The sequence below is a fragment of the Melozone crissalis genome, unplaced genomic scaffold (genome assembly GCF_028551555.1).
Source record: "Melozone crissalis strain CALT ecotype California unplaced genomic scaffold, PUWL_Pcris_2 ptg000120l_1, whole genome shotgun sequence".
NCBI classification, from domain to species: Eukaryota; Metazoa; Chordata; class Aves; order Passeriformes; family Passerellidae; genus Melozone; species Melozone crissalis.
The window spans coordinates 3479643-3498215 of NW_026535896.1; the positions used below are offsets into that span (position 1 = coordinate 3479643).

The window sequence follows — 18573 nt, forward strand, 5'->3', positions numbered from 1 at the left end:
CTTGTTTTGGCTTTTAACTGGTATTACCTTGTTTTGCTTTTAACCGATATTACCTTGTTTTGGTTTTAATTGATATTACCTTGTTTTGGCTTTTAACTGGTAGTACCTTGTTTTGCTTTTGACCGATATTACCAGATCTTGCACTTTAAATACTTGTTTGCATTTATATATTTATTTATTTATAGTTTTAAAAAACGATCTTACAATATATTTTGATGGGCCACTTCTGCTTCTTTCTTTTCTAAAGATTAAAACGAAAACCCAAGCAGGGCTGGCACAGCCTTGTCCCTTTATACCTCAGCTGAGCTCTATATTATATTTGACATCATATAGGGTTTTTTTCACAACAGCTCCCAAGAATGTAAATAAACCAAGCCTGGGACATCTGGGTTACACGTTTGAGGCAAAGCCTGCATGCAGCAGCACTTAGGGAAAATCTAAACCACAAGCCTCTCCTGTCCCTGAAGAAACACAGGAGGGTGTTAACTACAACTGGGTGGATAATTTGTAATGAATAATTTATTACAGGAATTTGGTCTCTCGTTTTTTCCCCCCTTTCCCTCTCTCAGTGATCTGTGCCCCAGGATTCCTGGGGATGATCCACTGGATGATTCCTGTGAATAATCGCCAGGTCATGGCTCAGTTTGGGCACTTGTGGGACAATCAGCAGTGGAAATGCAAGCTTGGGATGATCCCAGGTCGTGTGGCATTGGCTGAGCTGTGCAGCTGCTCCACATCACTGCAACAACTCCAGCCAGGAATGGGCAGGGTTCCCCATGGGCTGATAGCCCCCAATCCCACTCCCACCTTGGTGCTTCAGGGAATCTTGAGATAATTTTGCTCTGTAAGTTCTCATAGCTCTGGGTCAGGTTCTGGAACAGAAATTGTGGAAAGCAGCTGGAATTCCAGTCTGGGGAATGAAATCTCATCAGGGTTCAAGCACAGGAAGGTTCCCTGGTGTGTGACTGGCTGTGGGGAGGCAGGGAATGCCCTGGGATGCTCTGGCTGCAATGAGGAGAGGAAGGCCCTGTCCATCCTCTGCAGTGGTGTCATTGCCCTGGGCTGGGAGCAGATCCAGGGCTGGTCCTGTTGGGAGCAAAATTCCTTTGGAATGGTGGAAGTGAGGCCTGAAAAAGTGGCCATGGCAGCAGGACTGGGATCCTGTCCCTGGCTCAGCCTCAGGCAGGGCTGGGCTGCAGGAGAAGGGCTGGGCCAGGGTTCTCCTCTCCTGCCAGGAGTTGGTGCTGTATCCACCAGGGAGAGCTCCCCAGGTGGGACTCTCAGTGTGGAGGGAGGAATGAGCTGTGGGTGCTGGGCTCTGCCTCTGGCACAGCCCTTCCTCCTCAGTTGAGGGTGTTTTGGGCAAGGATTCTGTCTCTGCTGCTTTGTCTGCAGAGCTTCTCACACTCTGGTGGCACAGGGTAAATTATTTGTTCCTGTGCTTAAAACATCAACAGGATTTCCATGGAGTCTGACCCAAAATCCTCTGGAGACAAAGGAAAGGTCTGCCCCTGGCTCTGAGGGGTTTGAGTTGGGCAGCTCTGTCCCAGAGGGACCAAAAGGTGCCTGGGCAGCTCATCCAGAGCTGTTCATAAAGGTGGGAGTGTGGTGGAATCCAGGGAAGTTTGCACCCTCAGCACATGGGTGAGGTCAGTCCCTGCCCCTCTGGGTTTGGTGGCACCCCCAGTGACCCAAATGCCCCCAGAGGCAGCAGAGAGGCTCTGCCAGTGCCTGTTCACAGGATTGCTGGCATGATGAATGCTCCAGGCAGTGGAAATGTGGGTGTGGATCCCCTCCCTGCTGCAGGGAGCTCTGGGCACCCCCACCGTCTCTGCTGCCTCTCCCCATCCTCGAGGGTGGCTGCAGCTGAGCCAGGTCCCACTGAGACCCCCCTGCTGCCCACCCTCACCTGGGAGGGCTTCCCAAGCTCTGGGGAGCACAGAGATGGAAAAGGAGAAGATTGAGAGATGATTGAGTCCCAATTCCTCTCTCTTTGTGTGTCCTTGCCCCTTTCCTTGCCCCTTTCCTTCCCTTCTTATTAAGATCATTTCTTCTCCACCAAGCCTTGCTTGCTGCCTTATGGAAGGGAGAAGTATTTTCTCTGTTACTTTTATGGGATGTGTACACTACCCCCACCAGACAAAGAGAGATGGGGATTGATCTTTTCTACAAATCCTCCCCAACAGACGGACAGTGTGCATTCACTTCAGGTTTCTTCTGTGCCTTGGACAGAAAATGCCTCATCCCTCCAGGCTGGAGCCCAGAGGGGGCACCTACAGAGTGTCCCCCACCACCCTACAGGGTGTCCCCCACACCTGCAGGGTGTTCCACAGGAATCCCAGGAGGAACAAATTCACCAAATATCCCGGGACACCCTCAGGCCATGGGGTTTTTGTCATGGCTCACCAGAAGCAGCCTGAGGTGAGGTGAGGTGAGGTGAGGGAGCTGCAGGAGGCAGAGCAGGATTTCATCGAAAATGCTTTGTTTTAATGAGGATTTTTGTGTGGAGTCACTCGGATTGGAACTCAGGGCTGGAACCTCGATTTCCATCTCAGCACAGGGGGGTCATTGAGAGCACTGAAAACAGATCCCATGGAACAGGGGAACCAATCCCATAGAACTGACAGGGAAACTGGATCCCACAGAACTCCTGACAGGGGAACCCAATCCCACAGAGCTCCTGAGAGTGAACCCAATCCCATGAAACTCCTGAGAGGGAACCCAATCCCACAGAACTGACAGAGGAACCCAATCCCAGGGAACTCCTGACAGAGGATCCCAATCCCATGGAACTCCAGTCCCACAGAGCTCCTGACAGGGGAACCCAATCCCATGGAATTCCTGAGAGGGGAACCCAATCCCATAAAACTGACAGGGGAACCCAATCCCATGGAATTCCTGAGAGGGGAACCCAATCACATGGAAGTCCTGACAGGGAACCCCAATCCCACAGAACTGACAGGGAAACCCGATCCCATAAAACTGACAGAGGAACCCAATCCCATGGAACTCCAATCCCATGGAGCTCCTGACACAGGAACCCAATCCCATGGAACACAAATTCCATGGAACTCCTGACAGGGGACCCAAGCTTCTCTCTCACATTCACTTCTTATAGGGGCCTTAATTCAATGGAGGGCTGGGAATTTGTAGAAATATAAAATAATTTTGGTCCTTCATGGCTTATTCTGCATAAGTGTTGAAGAATTTCTATTCCTCAGGCCATTAGGGACTGGCTGATCTGTGAATATTTAATAATTCACAGTGTATCAGAGGGCGCTAATCTCATCTGAACACGGGGACTTGACTTTAGAGAATGAAACACAGAATGTAATTGGGAAATTAAATTTTAAAAGAAGACAGCACTGCAATCCTGACTGGAGGGATATGGAAAGAATTAGAGCCATAAGCAAAGCAACATGACCTGTGAATTCTGATTTTTTAATTATGCCCATTGTGACAGCTCCTCCAGGTCACAGCAGCCCTCGCTCCCCTCCTGCCCCCACAGAGCTCTCGGATGTGTGCAAAGGCACAAGGATTATTTGGGGGTTCATTGCTCACCCGCGCTTTTCTCTGCCCTTGGGCAACATCCAAACGCTTCATTCCCTTTATCGCCTGCTGCTCGCACACTCAGAGCTTCTGCTTTCGCTTCCCGTGCCCTGCCCGCTCTGAGACTGCCCGGGGCCGGCTCAGCCTCTCTCCCTTGTTGCCTCTGGAGCCCTTTTCGTTCTCCTAGAGCCCTTTTCCTGCTCCTGAAGCCCTTTTCCTGCTCCTGGACCTCCTTTCCTTCTCCTGGAGTCCCTTACTCCTCCTGGAGCCCTTTTTGTTCTCCTAGAGCTCCTTTTCCTGCTCCTAGAACCCCTTTACTTCTCCCAGAGCCCCTTTCCATCTCCTGGAGCTCTTTTCCTGCTCCTGGAGCTCCTTTCTTTCTCCTGGAGCCCCTTATGCCTCCTGGAGCCCTTTTTCTGCTCTTGGAACTCCTTTCCGGTTCCTGGAGTCCTTTCCAGCTCTTGAAGCTCCTTTTCCTGCTCCTGGAACCCTTTTCCTACACCTGTAGCTCCTTCCCTGCTCCTGGACCTTCTTTCCTTCTCCTGGAGTCCCTTTCTCCTCCTGGAGCCCTTTTCCTTCTCCTAGAGCTCCTTTTCCTGTTCCTGGAGCTCCTTTCCTGTTCCTGGAACCTCTTCCCTGCTCCTGGAGCTCCTTACTCTTCCTAGGGCCCTCTATTCTGCTCCTGGAGCTCCTTTCCATCTCCTGGAATCCTTTCCAGCCCCTGGAGCCCTTTTCCTTCTCCTGGAGTTCCTTTTCTTTATCTGGAGCTCCTTTCCTTTTCCGGGAGCTCCTTTCCAGCTCCTGGAGCTCCTTTCCAGCTCCTGGAGCCCTTTTCCTTCTCCTGGAGCTCCTTTACTGCTCCTGGAGCTCCTTTGCTCCTCCTGGAGCTCCTTTCCATCTCCTGGATCGCCTTCCCTGCTCCTGGAGCTCCTTTCCAGCTCCTGGAGCCCTTTTCCTTCTCCTGGAGCCCCTTTCCATCTCCTGGAGCTCCTTTCCAGCTCCTGGAGCTCTTTTCCTTCTCCTGGAGCCCCTTTCCATCTCCTGGATCGCCTTCCCTGTTCCTGGAGCTCCTTTCCTTTTCCAGGAGCCCTTTTCCTTTTCCTGGAGCCACTTTGCTTTTCCTGGAGCTCCTTTCCTGCTCCCCGAGGCCAGACCCCTCCGGGAGGTCCCCTGGAGCAGGAGGGGCTGTCCCGGTGTCACCCCCGCGGTCCTGCAGCCCCAGCCCCGGGCAGGGCACGGAGATGGAGGTGATGGATTCTGCTCGAGAAGGAACCCCAGGTTCCCGCTTTAAGCCCGGGTTTAAGGCAGCCCTAAGGTTTGTGCTGCAGCACAAAGGAGGATATTCATGCAGGGAAAAGGGGCTGCGTGGCTGGGAACAATATTGGGTTTGTTCTTGCTCTCCCTGCGCTGCAAAGTTTACAGAAGCCCTAAAGAAAAAGGGGGTAAACTCTTATTTTAAGGACAAAACAGTGGAGGTTTCTTTGGAGCGGGCACTGCCGAAGCCTGGCACGCCGGACAGGAGCAGGGAATGGGCTGCCAGGAGAGAATATCCCGGGATCTGGTTCGGTTTGCAGCGGGGTTGGTGTAGGGTCAGCCGCAGGTGCTCAGGGATGGGCAGGAACAGGAGCTGCTGAGAGCCCGAGCCCGGCAGGAACGGCAAAACCAAAGAACCAAATCCTCCCTGAGCTGGCGTTTCCCCTCTCCGGGTGCTGATGTTCCCACTGAGCGCATCCTCCAGCGCTTTGTCCTTCTCTGCTTTTTCTATTTTATTTTTTCCCCGTTTTCCCCATTGCTGGCATCCCGGAGGGTTCCAGTCCTGCTCCCCGGCACCTCCAGGGTGGGCACTGCGGTGGCTCCGGGGGCAGGAGCTGCTTGAGCTCCTTCTCACTCACCTTCCGCCTAAACTAATTACGTTTATACCCAATCCTTTCTCTTTCTTCCCATTTCTCGGAGTACTAACGCTGCTAAATTGTCGGACTTTTAGCAACTCGTTCATTAACGCCTTATGACAACTTGGAGCTTAAGGATTTAGGTCTTGTTTGCACCGATCTCTCTGTTTTAAAGAGAAAAATCCCTCTCCGTGTCCCCGTGCCTCTCTCCCGTGCTCAGCCCGGGACTGGCATTGCTCCTTCCCGCTTCACCTTCAAGACACGGCTTGAATTTAAGTCGAGGTGGGAGAAAAGTTGTTTTTCTCCTGAAATTGTGGCACGTTGGAGCTTTCTAAAATAAATCGGGCACAAGGGACGAGCTTTTCCAGTGACCTCCGTCTTCAGGCAGCAGCAACCAACCCCCTCCCCAGCTCCGCGACCTTTTAATGGCTCCATTCTTTCCCAATTTACAGGAAAAACGCCCCCTCCCAATATGCTGGATCCGGGGAATTTTGTATTCCAGCCCTCACGATGCTCTCCCAGCCCCGTGGTTAGAAGCAGAGGAGGTGTGGAGGGAAAGGGGAGCGAAAAGGGAAGAAAAGAGAGAGTGAATGCTAAGGGGAAAAATGCTTTAAATCTTTCCTGTAAATCTCCAAATATATGAAGTCTGAGGAACAAATTCAAAGCAGGCACGGCCGCCTGAAGAGAAGTTAGAGAGAAATATTCTGTTCCATTCAAGCGCATCAAGGGTCTCGCTGAAGTCTTGTTTGGCTAAGGTCAGACGAGACTGGGTTCTCCAATAAAAATAAATCTCAAATTAATTATGGCCTCAAGCGAGGGGCCAGACGTTCGAAGCTAGTGCACTGCAGTCTGTTTTCTTGGCCTTCGGTATTTTTGTTTTTTGTGCCTCGGCTTTTCAATAACTGCGGGATGGGGGAGGGAGGGAGGGAGGGCGGGCGCTGTTTTATTGGGACATGGAACTCAAATAAAAGCATCCAGGACACCCCTGGCTCGCCCCGCTCGCCCCTCATTGCGATGCAGCTTCAAAGCTCCCGCATCTTCTCCACCCCGCTTTTAAGACATTATGTTTTACTTAGTAGCGATTAGCGGGGAATAACTTCCCTGCTTCAGCTCCCAGATCTGCTGTTCCTGTGGGGAGGAAGGACCCGATCCTCCAGTTCTGATCCCCTCTCCCGATCCCCTTTTATTGCTGCGGCTGAAAAGCGGAGGTTTGCCCAATTCGTTGGGTCTAAAATTTGGATTCGTTTCGGGGGGGGATTAAATCCCAGGGCTGCAGTTTGGGCTTTTTGCTTGTAAGAACGTGGGGTTAGAAAAGAAACAAACACGTCGCGTTTTTCTTTCTGCGATGGGGTCAGTGCCAGGGGAAAGTCAGAGTCGGGGATTTTAAACGTTCCCTAAAGCTGGGGGAGAATTTCCCTCCAGGGAAGGCTGGAGCGGGATAAACTCCGGCCCCTGCAAGCCCAGAATGACGGAATTGTGCCCACGTTCAGAGGGAATGGAACCTGTGGCAGGTTATCTGAAAAGCGGCTATTGGATTATATTATATATTATATAGTATATAGTATATACTATATAGTATATACTATATACTATATACTATATTATATTATTGGATATACATTATATTATATATTATTGGATATATATCACACACAATGCACCCGCGGGCTGTGGAAATACACGTGCCTGGAAAGCTCGTTTTACAAAGGGGACACTTGGTCACATTTAGTGGGAAATGAGGCTCTTTCTAGCCACAAAGCCCGGCCGTGGATGTTGGGGTTTTCTGAGCTCTCCTCCTCTATCCCCGCGTTATTTCACAGCCACAGCTCCAGGCTGGGCTCAGAGAGAGCTCAGCTGATGCTGTTGGGGTCACAGAGGGTGACAGAAGCCAATCCCCTCTCCCCTCCTCGGAAAATCAGATTCCCAACCTGCAGTGGGGCTGGGGAAGGTTTCCATTGTGTTTGTTCCTAGCGAATAACCGGACGGTTTTAATTATGGAGTGATGCCCGCTAATCCCGCGTGGGTAACAGACAGAAAATCCAAATCTTTGGGGTTCTGGGAGGGATTGGCACAGAACTACACCGAGGGTTAACTCCTTTGGGTCTGGACACGAAAAAGCTCCAGACCACATCCCCCCAGTGGCTCCTCATTCCCTTCGGATCGCGGCGTTTTCACCCTCTCCGTGTGGGGCTGGGAGCAGCCCCAAGGACGGGGACAGGAGGTGGGGACGTGCCAGGCGCCCGAGATCGATATTGAGCTAATTAACAATGCCGCTCGACAATTCCATTTCATTCGTTAACGGAGTGACATATAAAACTAATAATAATAAATAATAATAATAGAGGAGTAACTGATTTCTACCAGCCCGTCCCGATGTAAGCATTTGAAATCTTCGTGGTTGCCAAGATCAAATGATTTTCCAGCTGTCTGGCAGTGACCACATGAAGCAGATCCCAGTTCCTTTGCTGTACGTACATGAGCATCCGAAGGGCGAGCGACAGATCCAGAGTGGCGACAGATCCTGCTCGGCCCCGTGCCCGCCTTTCCCCCGCCTGCCTCGGCTCCCTCCTTCTTGGTTACATGCAAAAACAGCTAAAAACCCAGTTAGATAACAGTTAAATACTCAGTGAAATACCAGGTAAAAGCTCAGTCAAATACTCAGTTAAATAACAGTTAAATGCCCAGAGTCACGGCACAACCACCTCGGATGATTCAGAGCTTGGCGTCCGGAGGTTATGAATATTTCAGCCTTTTCCAAAAAGTATGGAGTAACTTCAAAGGTGGCTTTGGGTTTGGCTTTGAGGTTTTTAGGGGGTATTTGTTTTTTGGGTTTTTTTTTAATTTTTGGGGGGGGAGGTGGGGTGGAAGGTGGGGGATTAAAACAAAACCAGAAAGAAAAAATAATGCAAAGCTTCTATTTTTCGTTATTTGGGCGGAAAAGATCAGATTGTTCGGCTTCTCCTTGGAGTGTGTAACACCTCCGCTCATTCCCTTATCTCTTGGATTCTCCCAAATGTTGCTTTAGACCAAACCTCGGAGGAGAAGCGCGGAGCATCCCTGCCAGCCCCGCTATCACGAGTGACCGGAGCAGGCTCCGCTCATCCCCAGACATGCAAAACAAACCCCTGCGGGTCACGGTGCCCGTGTGGCCATAAAATGCAGAGCTGGGTCCCAAAAATATCTCCCGGTGGGAAGGCGGGGGGGTCTGTCTGGCAACTGCCCGGCTTTGGGATGCGCGGAGGGGCCGGATTTGATTGTCCTTTCAGCCCGGAGCTGAAGGGACAAAAACCCCCTCAAAGGGGGCTTGAGGGTGTCGGGCTCAGGGGTTTGAGGGGGTCGGGCTCAGGGGGTTTTGGGGTTGAAGATGGGTGACATTCAGCGTTGGGGTTGGGCTCAGGGAGTTTTGGGGCTGTTGGGCTCAGGGGATTTGAGGTGTCGGGCTCAGGGTGTTGGAGGAGTCGGGCTCAGGGGATTTGAGGTGTCGGGTTCAGGGGTTTTGGGGGTGTCGGGCTCAGGGAATTGATGGTGTTGGGTTCAGGAGTTTGAGGGTGTCGGGCTCAGGGGGTTTGAGGGTGTCGGACTCAGAGGTTTTGGGATTGTTTGGCTCAGGGGTTTGAGGGTGTCGGGCTCAGGGAGTTTTGGGGCTGTCGAGTTCAGGGGTTTGAGGGTGTCGGGCTCAGGGGGTTTGATGGTGTCGGGCTCAGGGGGTTTGAGGGTGTCGGGCTCAGGGGTTTGAGGGTGTCGGGCTCAGGAGTTTGGGGTGTCGGGCTCCTCTCCCGGGAGCTGGGCCCGTTTTCAGGTGGTTCCCCCCCCTCTCCCGGATCCTCAGCTGCCCCGCTGTCGGTCCCGCAGCCCGACTCAAAGTTTCCCTGTGAGGTGGGTGGGTGACAGAGGCTCCTTCCAAGGGATTTTCCCCCTTTCCTTTCGCGGTGGAGATCCTCAACCTGTCCTCTCCCTCACCCCCCACCCGCGTTGTTTGCCGGGGCTGGCGGGGAGCGCTGTCTAGAGAGGAAACCATTCGGGTTTTAAAAGGATGCGTTTCACTCTTCCCTTTACCCTCTCGCTTTTCTGGTCGCTGTGGGAACGCCGAGGGGGGAGCCGGGACCGGAGCACTGGGGGAGAAGGGGCAGGACAGTGGGCACGGAAAAGCAAGAGGAATGAGGGAAGCAAAGGGTTAACGGTGATTTCTTTTAATTGAACTCCAGTTTTGTGGCCCTAGGCGAGGGGGGACCTGACCCCGCTAGCAGCATCCAGATGTGCGGCTCTCGGGGGACCCCGCGCAGCCCCGGAGCGGGGGGCAGGCAGGAGGGGCCGGGGTCGGGCGCTCCCCCCGCTGCAGGCGGCCCCAAGCGCTGGCGAGCAGCGAGCCAAAAACCTCCAGGTCTGGTCACGTTCAGCCCCGTGTCTGCATCCGAACTGAAAAATTGTAGCTGAATTGATGAGGCTAATTTCGGAGGAGGGGGAGGGAGGGGAGGGAGGGGCAAGGGGGATCTGCGGCTCTCTCCTGCCAGCCTCGGGCTCGGAGAAATAAAGTATTAATAAAGCATCCCTGCCGCAGCCGGGGAGAAACACTGGTGGCATTATTGCTTTTCCCTTTTGGAAGGAGCAGGGGCAGGATAACTCTGGATATAACTTTGCTTCCCCTCATCCCCTTCCCCGTGGCTGGACTAAGGACAGGGGGGAACAAAAAGCCTGGACGCGACTGGCACTGCACAAGGTAACGCTGTCCCCCGACGGGCAGGGTGCCCTGCTGCCCTGGCACCTTCCTCTCTCTCTTGCCTTCCCCTCCTTTCCTTTCCCTCGCTGTGTGCCCGGTTTGTGGAAGGGGGGCAGGAGGGCTGTTGCATGCTGTGTCCGCTGTGGTTGTTCTGGCCTGGCCGGGGAGCAGCACAGGCGGGGATTGTCTCATTTCCCTTTGGAAAGGTTCGGCTTTTCCCGGAAAGAGGAAAACGCGCGTTCTGCTGCCGCTCGCCGCGCTCTCAATGAGGGAGGATCGCGCGTCAGGGGCTCTGGAGCGAGGTTTAGGGGCTGAGGGGTTTGTTTGCTGTTTGCGGTGCCCGTCAGGGCACGGCACCGAGCGGCTGTTCCGGTGCTGACTGGGAGGTTCTGACGTGGTTATCAAGTGGGGGTGTCCCCCCCGCTCTGAGGGGGTTTCACATCAGTGCGGAGTCTGGGAAAGGGCTCCGACACCTGAAAGAAGGGACAGAAACCATCCATGGCAGCGCCTTCCCTTCCCAGCCCCACATCCCACCCGCCAGAGCAGCGGGACTGAGCGAAGGGGCCGGAGCGGCCGAGAGCCTCGGCTTGCCCGCAGCCCGTGCTGGATCCGTCTGTCTGTCCTGCATTACTGCACTCTGTGTTGGATCCGTCTGTCTGTCCTGCATTACTGCACTCTGTGTTGGATCCGTCTGTCTGTCCTGCATTACTGCACTCAGTGTTGGATCCGTCTGTCTGTCCTGCATTATTGCACTCAGCGTTGGATCCGTCTGTCTGTCCCGCATTACTGCACTCTGTGTTGGATCCGTCTGTCTGTCCTGCATTACTGCACTCTGTGTTGGATCCGTCTGTCTGTCCTGCATTGTTGCACTCAGCGCTCGCTCCTGGCAGCGGCTGCACCCTCGGCTCACGCTCCGTGCTGGGAGGCGTGAAGGAGAGGGCTCGAAACATGCTTTAAATTCGCTTTAATCGCCAGAGTTTTTCTCTTCTCCCTCCGCCTGCCGTCACCGAATTGCATTTACGGTTTTCTCCCCTTAATTTTTCCCGTTGACTGGAAAACGCATTAATAAAAAAATCTGTGGGAAGAGACGGAAATTCAGTGAGTCAGGCGAAAGCTGCTCCAGCCAAAAGAAAAAAAAAAAATTAAAAAAAAGGCAAAAGCCCACGTTAAACGGAGCCGTGAGATGACACAGGCTGCCTAACACGGGGTGCGAGGCAAGCTCTGCGCTGGCCGGGCTGTCCCAGCGACAAACAGGAGCTGCGACAGAGGTGGCTATTGTTCTGCCCCCTCTTATCTAAATGGAGCAAATATCCTGTATGTAAAATATATATATTTTCACCAAGAAGGCAGGACCAGCGTAGAGACGAAGGTTTCCTCCTCGAGTGACTTCACTTCCCAAAATTAGCAGAAAAAAACGTTTCATCCGGTTAACTGTCTCTTTTTCGCTCTGCTGCAAGAAGGAAAGTTAAAAAAAGAGAGAGACCGAGAGAGAGGGAGGGAGGGAGAGAGAGGGGGAGAGGGGGTACGGAGAGAGCAGCAAAACCGCTGGAAGGGCAGCGACAAGAGCGAAAAGAGAGAGAAGGATAAAAAACTTCAGCAGGCGTCAGTCGCAGGCTAAACCGGGTCAATGTGTGGAATATTGCTGGTCCCGGCTGGAAGTTTTTCCCGATGGACGGCACTATTAAGGTAAGGGCAGGAGGGGCTGGGGGTCCCCTCGGGCTGGGGGGCTCTGGGAAGGGGCGCGGGGCTGGGGGCCGGCTCCGGCCGGGCTCCCTCCTCCTCCTCCTCCTTCTCCTCCTCCTCCTCTTTGGCCGCCGCTTCCCGGGGCTCTCCCGGGGCCTCCCCGGTGCTCGGGGGTTCGCAGCCGGTTCGTGCCCAGTGCCAGGGCCCGGGAGGGTCGGGCAGTGCCCGGCTCGGGGCAGTGCCAGCGGCAGCTCCTGCTCCCGGCTCGGAGCTGCCCCCGCTGTCCGTCTGTCCCGGCCCGGCCCGGCCCCGGCGCTCTGGCTCTGGTGGTCGCCCGTGCTCCTCCAGCAGCTTTCTTGGTTTTATTGGCGGGGAAAAAGCCCCGGGCTGGAGGAGAAACATCGCCCTGGCTCGGGGGAAAGGGAAGCAGAGTGAGCAAATAAACCACCAAGCTCACCAACCTCGGGTGGCCTTGAGCAACCAGGGACGCTGCTGGGGCTGGGAGCGGTTCCCCCTCTGCCCCCCGGCCGCTCCTTCAGCCCCTGCGGGACGGACCGAGCCCTTCCAGCTCCCCCAGTGCTCCTGCAAGCCGGGGCAGCACCGGGCTGCCTTTGGGGGACCCCTGTGTGAGTGTGACGGGCTCTTCTTGGGGAGCGCTGCGGGACAGGAGCCCTCGAACAGAGGAGCCTTGAAGCGAGAGACGCTGTGGGTGTGTTTGGGTTGGATGATTTCGAAAGATGCCTATCGCCTGCCTGGGTGGGGTGTCGAGCTCGCCTTAAAAGTGCCTTTTTTTTCTTTTTTTTTTTTAATTTTTTTCCTTTCTTTTTTTTTTTTTTTCCTATTTTTTTTAATTTTGCTGACCTGGGTAGAACAAAGCTGCAAACGGGCAGGAACTGAAACTGTCTCCCTTAGATTGCAGCTTGTGACAAGTGCACGGTTTGGAAAGGTCTCAAGAGAAGGGGGAGGGAAGGAGATGGACAGGAAGAGAAAATGGAAAGAGGAAAGAAAGAGGGAATGAAAGGGTGAATGTCAGCAAGGAAGGGAGAAAGCAGGAGTGTTGAAAGCACAATATTTGGGAGGCATGGCTGGAATAAGACAGGTTTTCCCCTCCACCTCCTCAGATCTGTAGCAAAAGTAACCTGGGCCTCATTCAGGATACATTTAATGCACCACAACTTTCTTTGATTTGCGGAGCCCTAAATATTGTGCAGTGAAAGTGCAGAAATTCCCCATCTGTGCCTTTGCGGTGGTGCACACGTGGACCTGCCGTTGTGCAGAGGCCAGGAGCCCCCTGCCCATCCCTGAGCAGAGCTGGGCTGTGCCCCTGTCCCCCGGAGCCCCCGGGAGCTGCTCGGGTCCCCGCTGCCCCCCGCTCCCCCCGGCTGCGGTTTGGGGATGAGGAACTGCAGCTCCGAGCTGGGCTCAGTCACGCTGCGGCCAAAGGAGGAACTCGGCCACAGCCTGGGTCACTGCCCGGGGCTGGGCCTGCCCTGGGGCTGCTGGGCAGCCTCTGCCTCTGCCCTGTGCCCGCTCTGCAGCCTCTGCCACTGCCCTGGGGCTGCTGGGCAGCCTCTGCCTCTGCCCTGTGCCCGCTCTGCAGCCTCTGCCCTGTGCCCTGCTGCCCTGCCAGGGCAGGGTCTGACTCTCCTGGGACTGGGAGAACCAGCATCCAGAGATGGGATCCAGAGACAGGATCCAGATATGGGACCCAGAGATGGGATCCAGACACAGGATTCAGAGGCAGGATCCAGAGATGGGATTCAGAGACAGGACCCAGAGATGGGATCCAGAGATGGGATCCAGAGATGGGACCCAGAGATGGGACCCAGAGATGGGATCCAGAGACAGGACCCAGAGATGGGATCCAGAGATGGGATCCAGAGACAGGACCCAGAGATGGGATCCAGATATGGGAGCCAGAGATGGGATCCAGACACAGGATTCAGAGGCAGGATCCAGAGATGGGATTCAGAGACAGGACCCAGAGATGGGATCCAGAGATGGGATCCAGAGGCAGGATCCAGAGATGGGACCCAGAGATGGGATCCCGAGATGGGATCCAGAGACAGGACCCAGAGATTGGATCCAGAGGAAGGACCCAGAGATGGGATCCAGAGAAAGGACTCAGAGATGGGATCCAGACACAGGATCTCCTCCGGGGCTCCTTTACCTAGCCATTCCAGGCTCAGCAGGTCCCTGTTTGTCCCCTCTGCCAATGTGTCCTCTTTCTGTGCTCCTATCCTGCCCAAAGGATTAGCTGAGACTTCTTGTAAATTCTCATGCTGGGCAGAAAGAACCCTGTGGTTTGGAGGCAGTGCCAGCTCCCCACAGAGACAGTGGCTGCAGGGAAGGGTGAGACCCCCTTGCCTGGCTCTCACAGGTGAAGGGCAGCACGAGAGGATGTGGCTGGAGATGCTGCAGTGCCTTTGGTGTGCTGAGCTCTGTCTTTAACCCGTGCTGCAGGGTGGGTGTGACTCTGAGGGCACATCCAGAGCAAAGCAAGTCAACAGCGATGGTGCCCTCAGCTCTGCCCTGCCATGCAGGCATTGCTTTATCTCAGCGCTCTGCATTTGTGTTGGGAGAAATATGGCAGAAAGATGCACATGAGTGACTGGAGAGCGAGAAAAACACTGAGAAAGGTTCTTTCATCATCTACAGCAAGAACAGGGGCGGTCCCAGATGAAATCTGAGTTCCGGCGTGGGGAAAGGCACTTCCCACCCCAAACTCAGAAATATTCCTGTCCTTGGAGAGGACAACTGCTGGATTTGGGACAGGGCTGTGCCCTGCTGATTATTTTCTTCTTGAGCAATTTAAATTTGACAAGTGGCTGTTTTTTAAGCCTATGCATTACTATTGCACAGACTAATTGTTTTAATTGAGCTGAAGCCTTTAACTGCAGGCTGGCAAATGCAGGAGTTTGGGTCCAGCCTGCTTTGCAAACCTCTACCTTGCCTGCAATCTCCAGCATTTGGCTTTGTCTCAGGCTACATTACCAAGACAGGCTTGTACTTTTACTCTTCATCTTTTTGTCAGAAAGGACCTTGATGACTCTGACTGCTGTTTTACCTCCCTAGAGTAATTTACCTGCACACCTGCCCAGCTGCAGGTGAAGGGATGAACCCACTGGAGCCTGGAGCTGTCCCAAGGGCTCAGAGCCATGCTGGGGCACAGAGCATGGGCAGAGAATAAACGTGGTTGGGATGATCCTTGAGGACATGGATCCCACGTGGACATTGAGTGCAAGTGTGAATGGAGTTGGCCTCAAGCAGGGAATTCCATGGATATAAACATAAACCACAGGATCAGCTCAGGATTTTAAGTCACCATTCCCCACCATGCACTGACTGACATCACATGTGACAGTGCTGAGCCAATGCCCCATAGAAATGAACCCATTTGTATTTATTCTCAAAGGATTATTTATCTTGAGGAGAATCAGGTCACCTGCTGAGGAGGTCGGTGGTGGTTTTTGCTGCATTCTCTAAATAATCTGTGTAATCTGTGAGCAGAACTGGCTGGCTTGGGAAGTGTCCCCTGCTCAAAGAGCTCTGTGGAGGAAGAAGTGCAGGAAATCTCAGTTATTTCCACCTTCTGTTCATATTCTGCCAATAGCACTGGCAGATGATGATTTGAGCCAGTGTAACTGCTGACTCTTGTGTTAGCACTAACTGTAAATAGTCACCAACATTTTTATTGTGCCCCTAGACATTCAAATCCCATCTTCTTTGGGTTAACACCCCACTTTGACGGACTTGCATTGTGTTTGTGGGACTTGGGTTTCACTGCCTCACAATAAATCAGAAAAGGGCACATCTCAACAACAGCAAGATGCTCATGCATGGCCTTCCTCACAATAACAACTGGTGTGGTTTCGAGCTGCTTTAATTGTTTCAGTTCCACTTTATGTGTGGAGAATAATTAAAGCAAATATACTGGCCAGAGCCTGCCTGTTCGTGAAAAAGCACATTTTGTGTGGCTCTTGCCTTCATTCCAGGAAAATAAAATTATCCTGATGTTGAGGCCATCAGAGAGCCCCTCTGAGGGGCGTTCAGCGAGGACTTCGCATTGTGGAAGAGGAGGAGAGCAGGTCCTTGAATGCAGGACTGGTGTGTTGGCGTTGCCATAGCAAAGGGTGGGGCCGGGTTTTGGAGCAATCTCTGTCGTTTGTGAGCTGGAGGCGTTTGCTCTCGCTCTCAAACTTGGCCGTGGGGATCTCAGACTAAGAAAATGTTTCCTTTTTGAGCAATTTTCGTGTCTGTTTGGCTCTTTTTAATCACCCCAGCTTTGGCCCCAGAGGGATGGCCTTTCCTGGCTAGAGGGTGTTGACTCCTGGGGCAAGGCTCCTAATCTCCACACTGGAAAAATAATAAATAAATCACAAAGATTTGAGGGACAACAACTTTCCATGTTGCTGTCCCTCAAAAGCAATTTGGAACAAAACCATCTGGAATTTCCAGGGCATGAACAGCAATGTTCCCTCCTACCCTAATCCTCATTCAAAGATACTTATATTGCATAATAACTTTCTAACATCAAAAACTATTTAGAAAGGTTTTATGATGGGGATATTTTTTTATGGGGATATTTTTTGATGGGGATATTTTGAATTTTCCCCTCGAGATCTGTGTGCAAAGGACATCTCTTCCCTTAGCATGAACCTCCAGCCTTGGTGTCCTGCTGGATGCTGCTAGATCAGAGCGTTCAGTGCTGACTCCCAGTTGGCAGCAAACACTGGGAAAGCCTTTCCTGAGCCTGTAATGTACTTTTTCCTCCTCAAAAATAGATTATTTCCTCAAAAAAAATGAGGATTTCTCTGAAGAGAACCTTTACCCAAGAGAACAATGCAAGGGCTTGGATTTGAAGCCCTCGGGGTATTGCTGTCAGGCTTTGAGGTGCTGAGAGCCTGGTGTAGTTTCTCTTCACCTCCACAGGATGTGGTCACTCAAAGGAGTAGCAATGCGTGTCTTGAGGATTTCATGCTTTTATTTGAGTTATTGATTTTATTTCTGGGCGATTCCTTCTGTGAGATGAGGGGAGGAGCAGCCTGTGTCCCTGCTCACAGGATTCCTGCCCTGGCATTCTGTGGGGTGCAGGATGCTGTTCCTTGCAGGGTCACCCTCAGGAGCAGCACAGGGGAGGCTGCAGCTCGGGGTGAGCTCTCAGATGTCACCCTGAGAGGTGAGATGTGCTGGGGGAAGGGCACTTGGAGCAAGGTCTGCAGGCAGCAGAGTTTATTTCCTTCAGGTCTGCCCTTCCTGGACTTACAGGAACGTTTTCCCCTTGAGTTCAGCTCCCATCTGCTCTGAGGGGTCAGGTCTGGAACACATGAATGCACAGCCTCAGCACAGAGCACCTCCCTGCCTTTCTTCCCCCACAGCCCATCGGTGTTTGAGGTTCCATTACAGCCCCTCATCAGCTGCCCTTGAAAAACAAAAGTGTGTCCTTGTGCCCGAGCTCACCTGAGCACTCACAGAGAGTCCCTGTGTCCCACCCTAGAGCTGACATGCACCAGCAGGAGCAGGGCAGCATCACCTTCAGGGGTTCGGGTATTTGTGGGTTTGCTAAACCCCTGAAGCTGCAGAAGCCTGGTGTGCATGGATGTGCCCCTGGAAAAAGCAGGTCTAACACATCCAGTTGAGTTCTACAACTTGGTTTGAAGACAGTTTGCACCAGAAATGTGAAATTCTCTTCACATCTCTCACCTGAATTGGACAGCAGGTCTGTTTCCCTGCCTGTGCCTGCCCTGTGCTCTGGTGCACACCTGAACACAGGTGCCCCATGAAGCCCTGGCATCTAAAGGAGCTGCATGAGGGCACCTCAGTGCCAGAGGCCTGTCACACAGCCCTGGGCAAGGGCCAAGGACATTTTCTGAGCCAACATGAATTTTCAGAGAAGAGTGTGGCTGCACATTTATAGCTGGGTTTGAAATACAGCCTAAAATATCCCCCCCAAATGTGGATTTCTGCCTCCCTTGGGAATCATTTGTCTGAGGTGGAGCTGAGTTGTGGGTGCTGTGTCACCTCAGACACGTGGGCAGGCAGGGGGTGCCCTGGGCAGTGAGAGGGTGCCATGGGCAGTGAGGGGGTGCCCTGGGCAGTGAGGGGGTGCCATGGGCAGTGAGGGGGTGCCATGGGCAGTGAGGGTGCCCTGAGCAGTGAGGGGGTGCCATGGGCAGTGAGGGGGTGCCATGGGCAGTGAGGGTGCCCTGGGCAGTGAGGGTGCCCTGAGCAGTGAGGGGGTGCCATGGGCAGTGAGGGGGTGCCATGGGCAGTGAGGGTGCCCTGGGCAGTGAGGGGGTGCCATGGGCATGCAGGGGGTGCCATGGGCAGTGAGGGTGCCCTGGGCAGTGAGGGTGCCATGGGCAGTGAGGGTGCCCTGGGCAGTGAGGGTGCCATGGGCAGTGAGGGGGTGCCATGGGCAGGCAGGGGGTGCTCTGGGCAGTGAGGGGGTGCCATGGGCAGGCAGGGGGTGCCATGGGCAGTGAGGGTGCCCTGGGCAATGAGGGTGCCATGGGCAGTGAGGGTGCCCTGGGCAGTGAGGGTGCCATGGGCAGTGAGGGGGTGCCATGGGCAGGCAGGGGGTGCTCTGGGCAGTGAGGGGGTGCCATGGGCAGGCAGGGGGTGCCAGGGGCAGGCAGGGGGTGCTCTGGGCAGTGAGGGGGTGCCATGGGCAGGCAGGGGGTGCCATGGGCAGTGTGGCTGTGCTCTGGGCAGTGAGGGGGTGCCATTCCCACC

At 53.8% G+C, this 18573-nt stretch overlaps 1 protein-coding gene across 1 annotated transcript in view; it reads left to right on the top strand.

Annotated features, from left to right (window-relative positions):
• Positions 1-11695: 11695 nt before the first annotated feature.
• FLI1 (Fli-1 proto-oncogene, ETS transcription factor) overlaps positions 11696-18573 on the top strand; it is an 81304-nt gene continuing 74426 nt past the window's right edge. Inside the window, exon 1 of the mRNA XM_054292904.1 lies at positions 11696-11841. Within this exon, the coding sequence (XP_054148879.1) occupies positions 11824-11841 (18 nt within the window). The 5' untranslated portion in view covers positions 11696-11823. The remainder of the gene's footprint in view (positions 11842-18573) is intronic.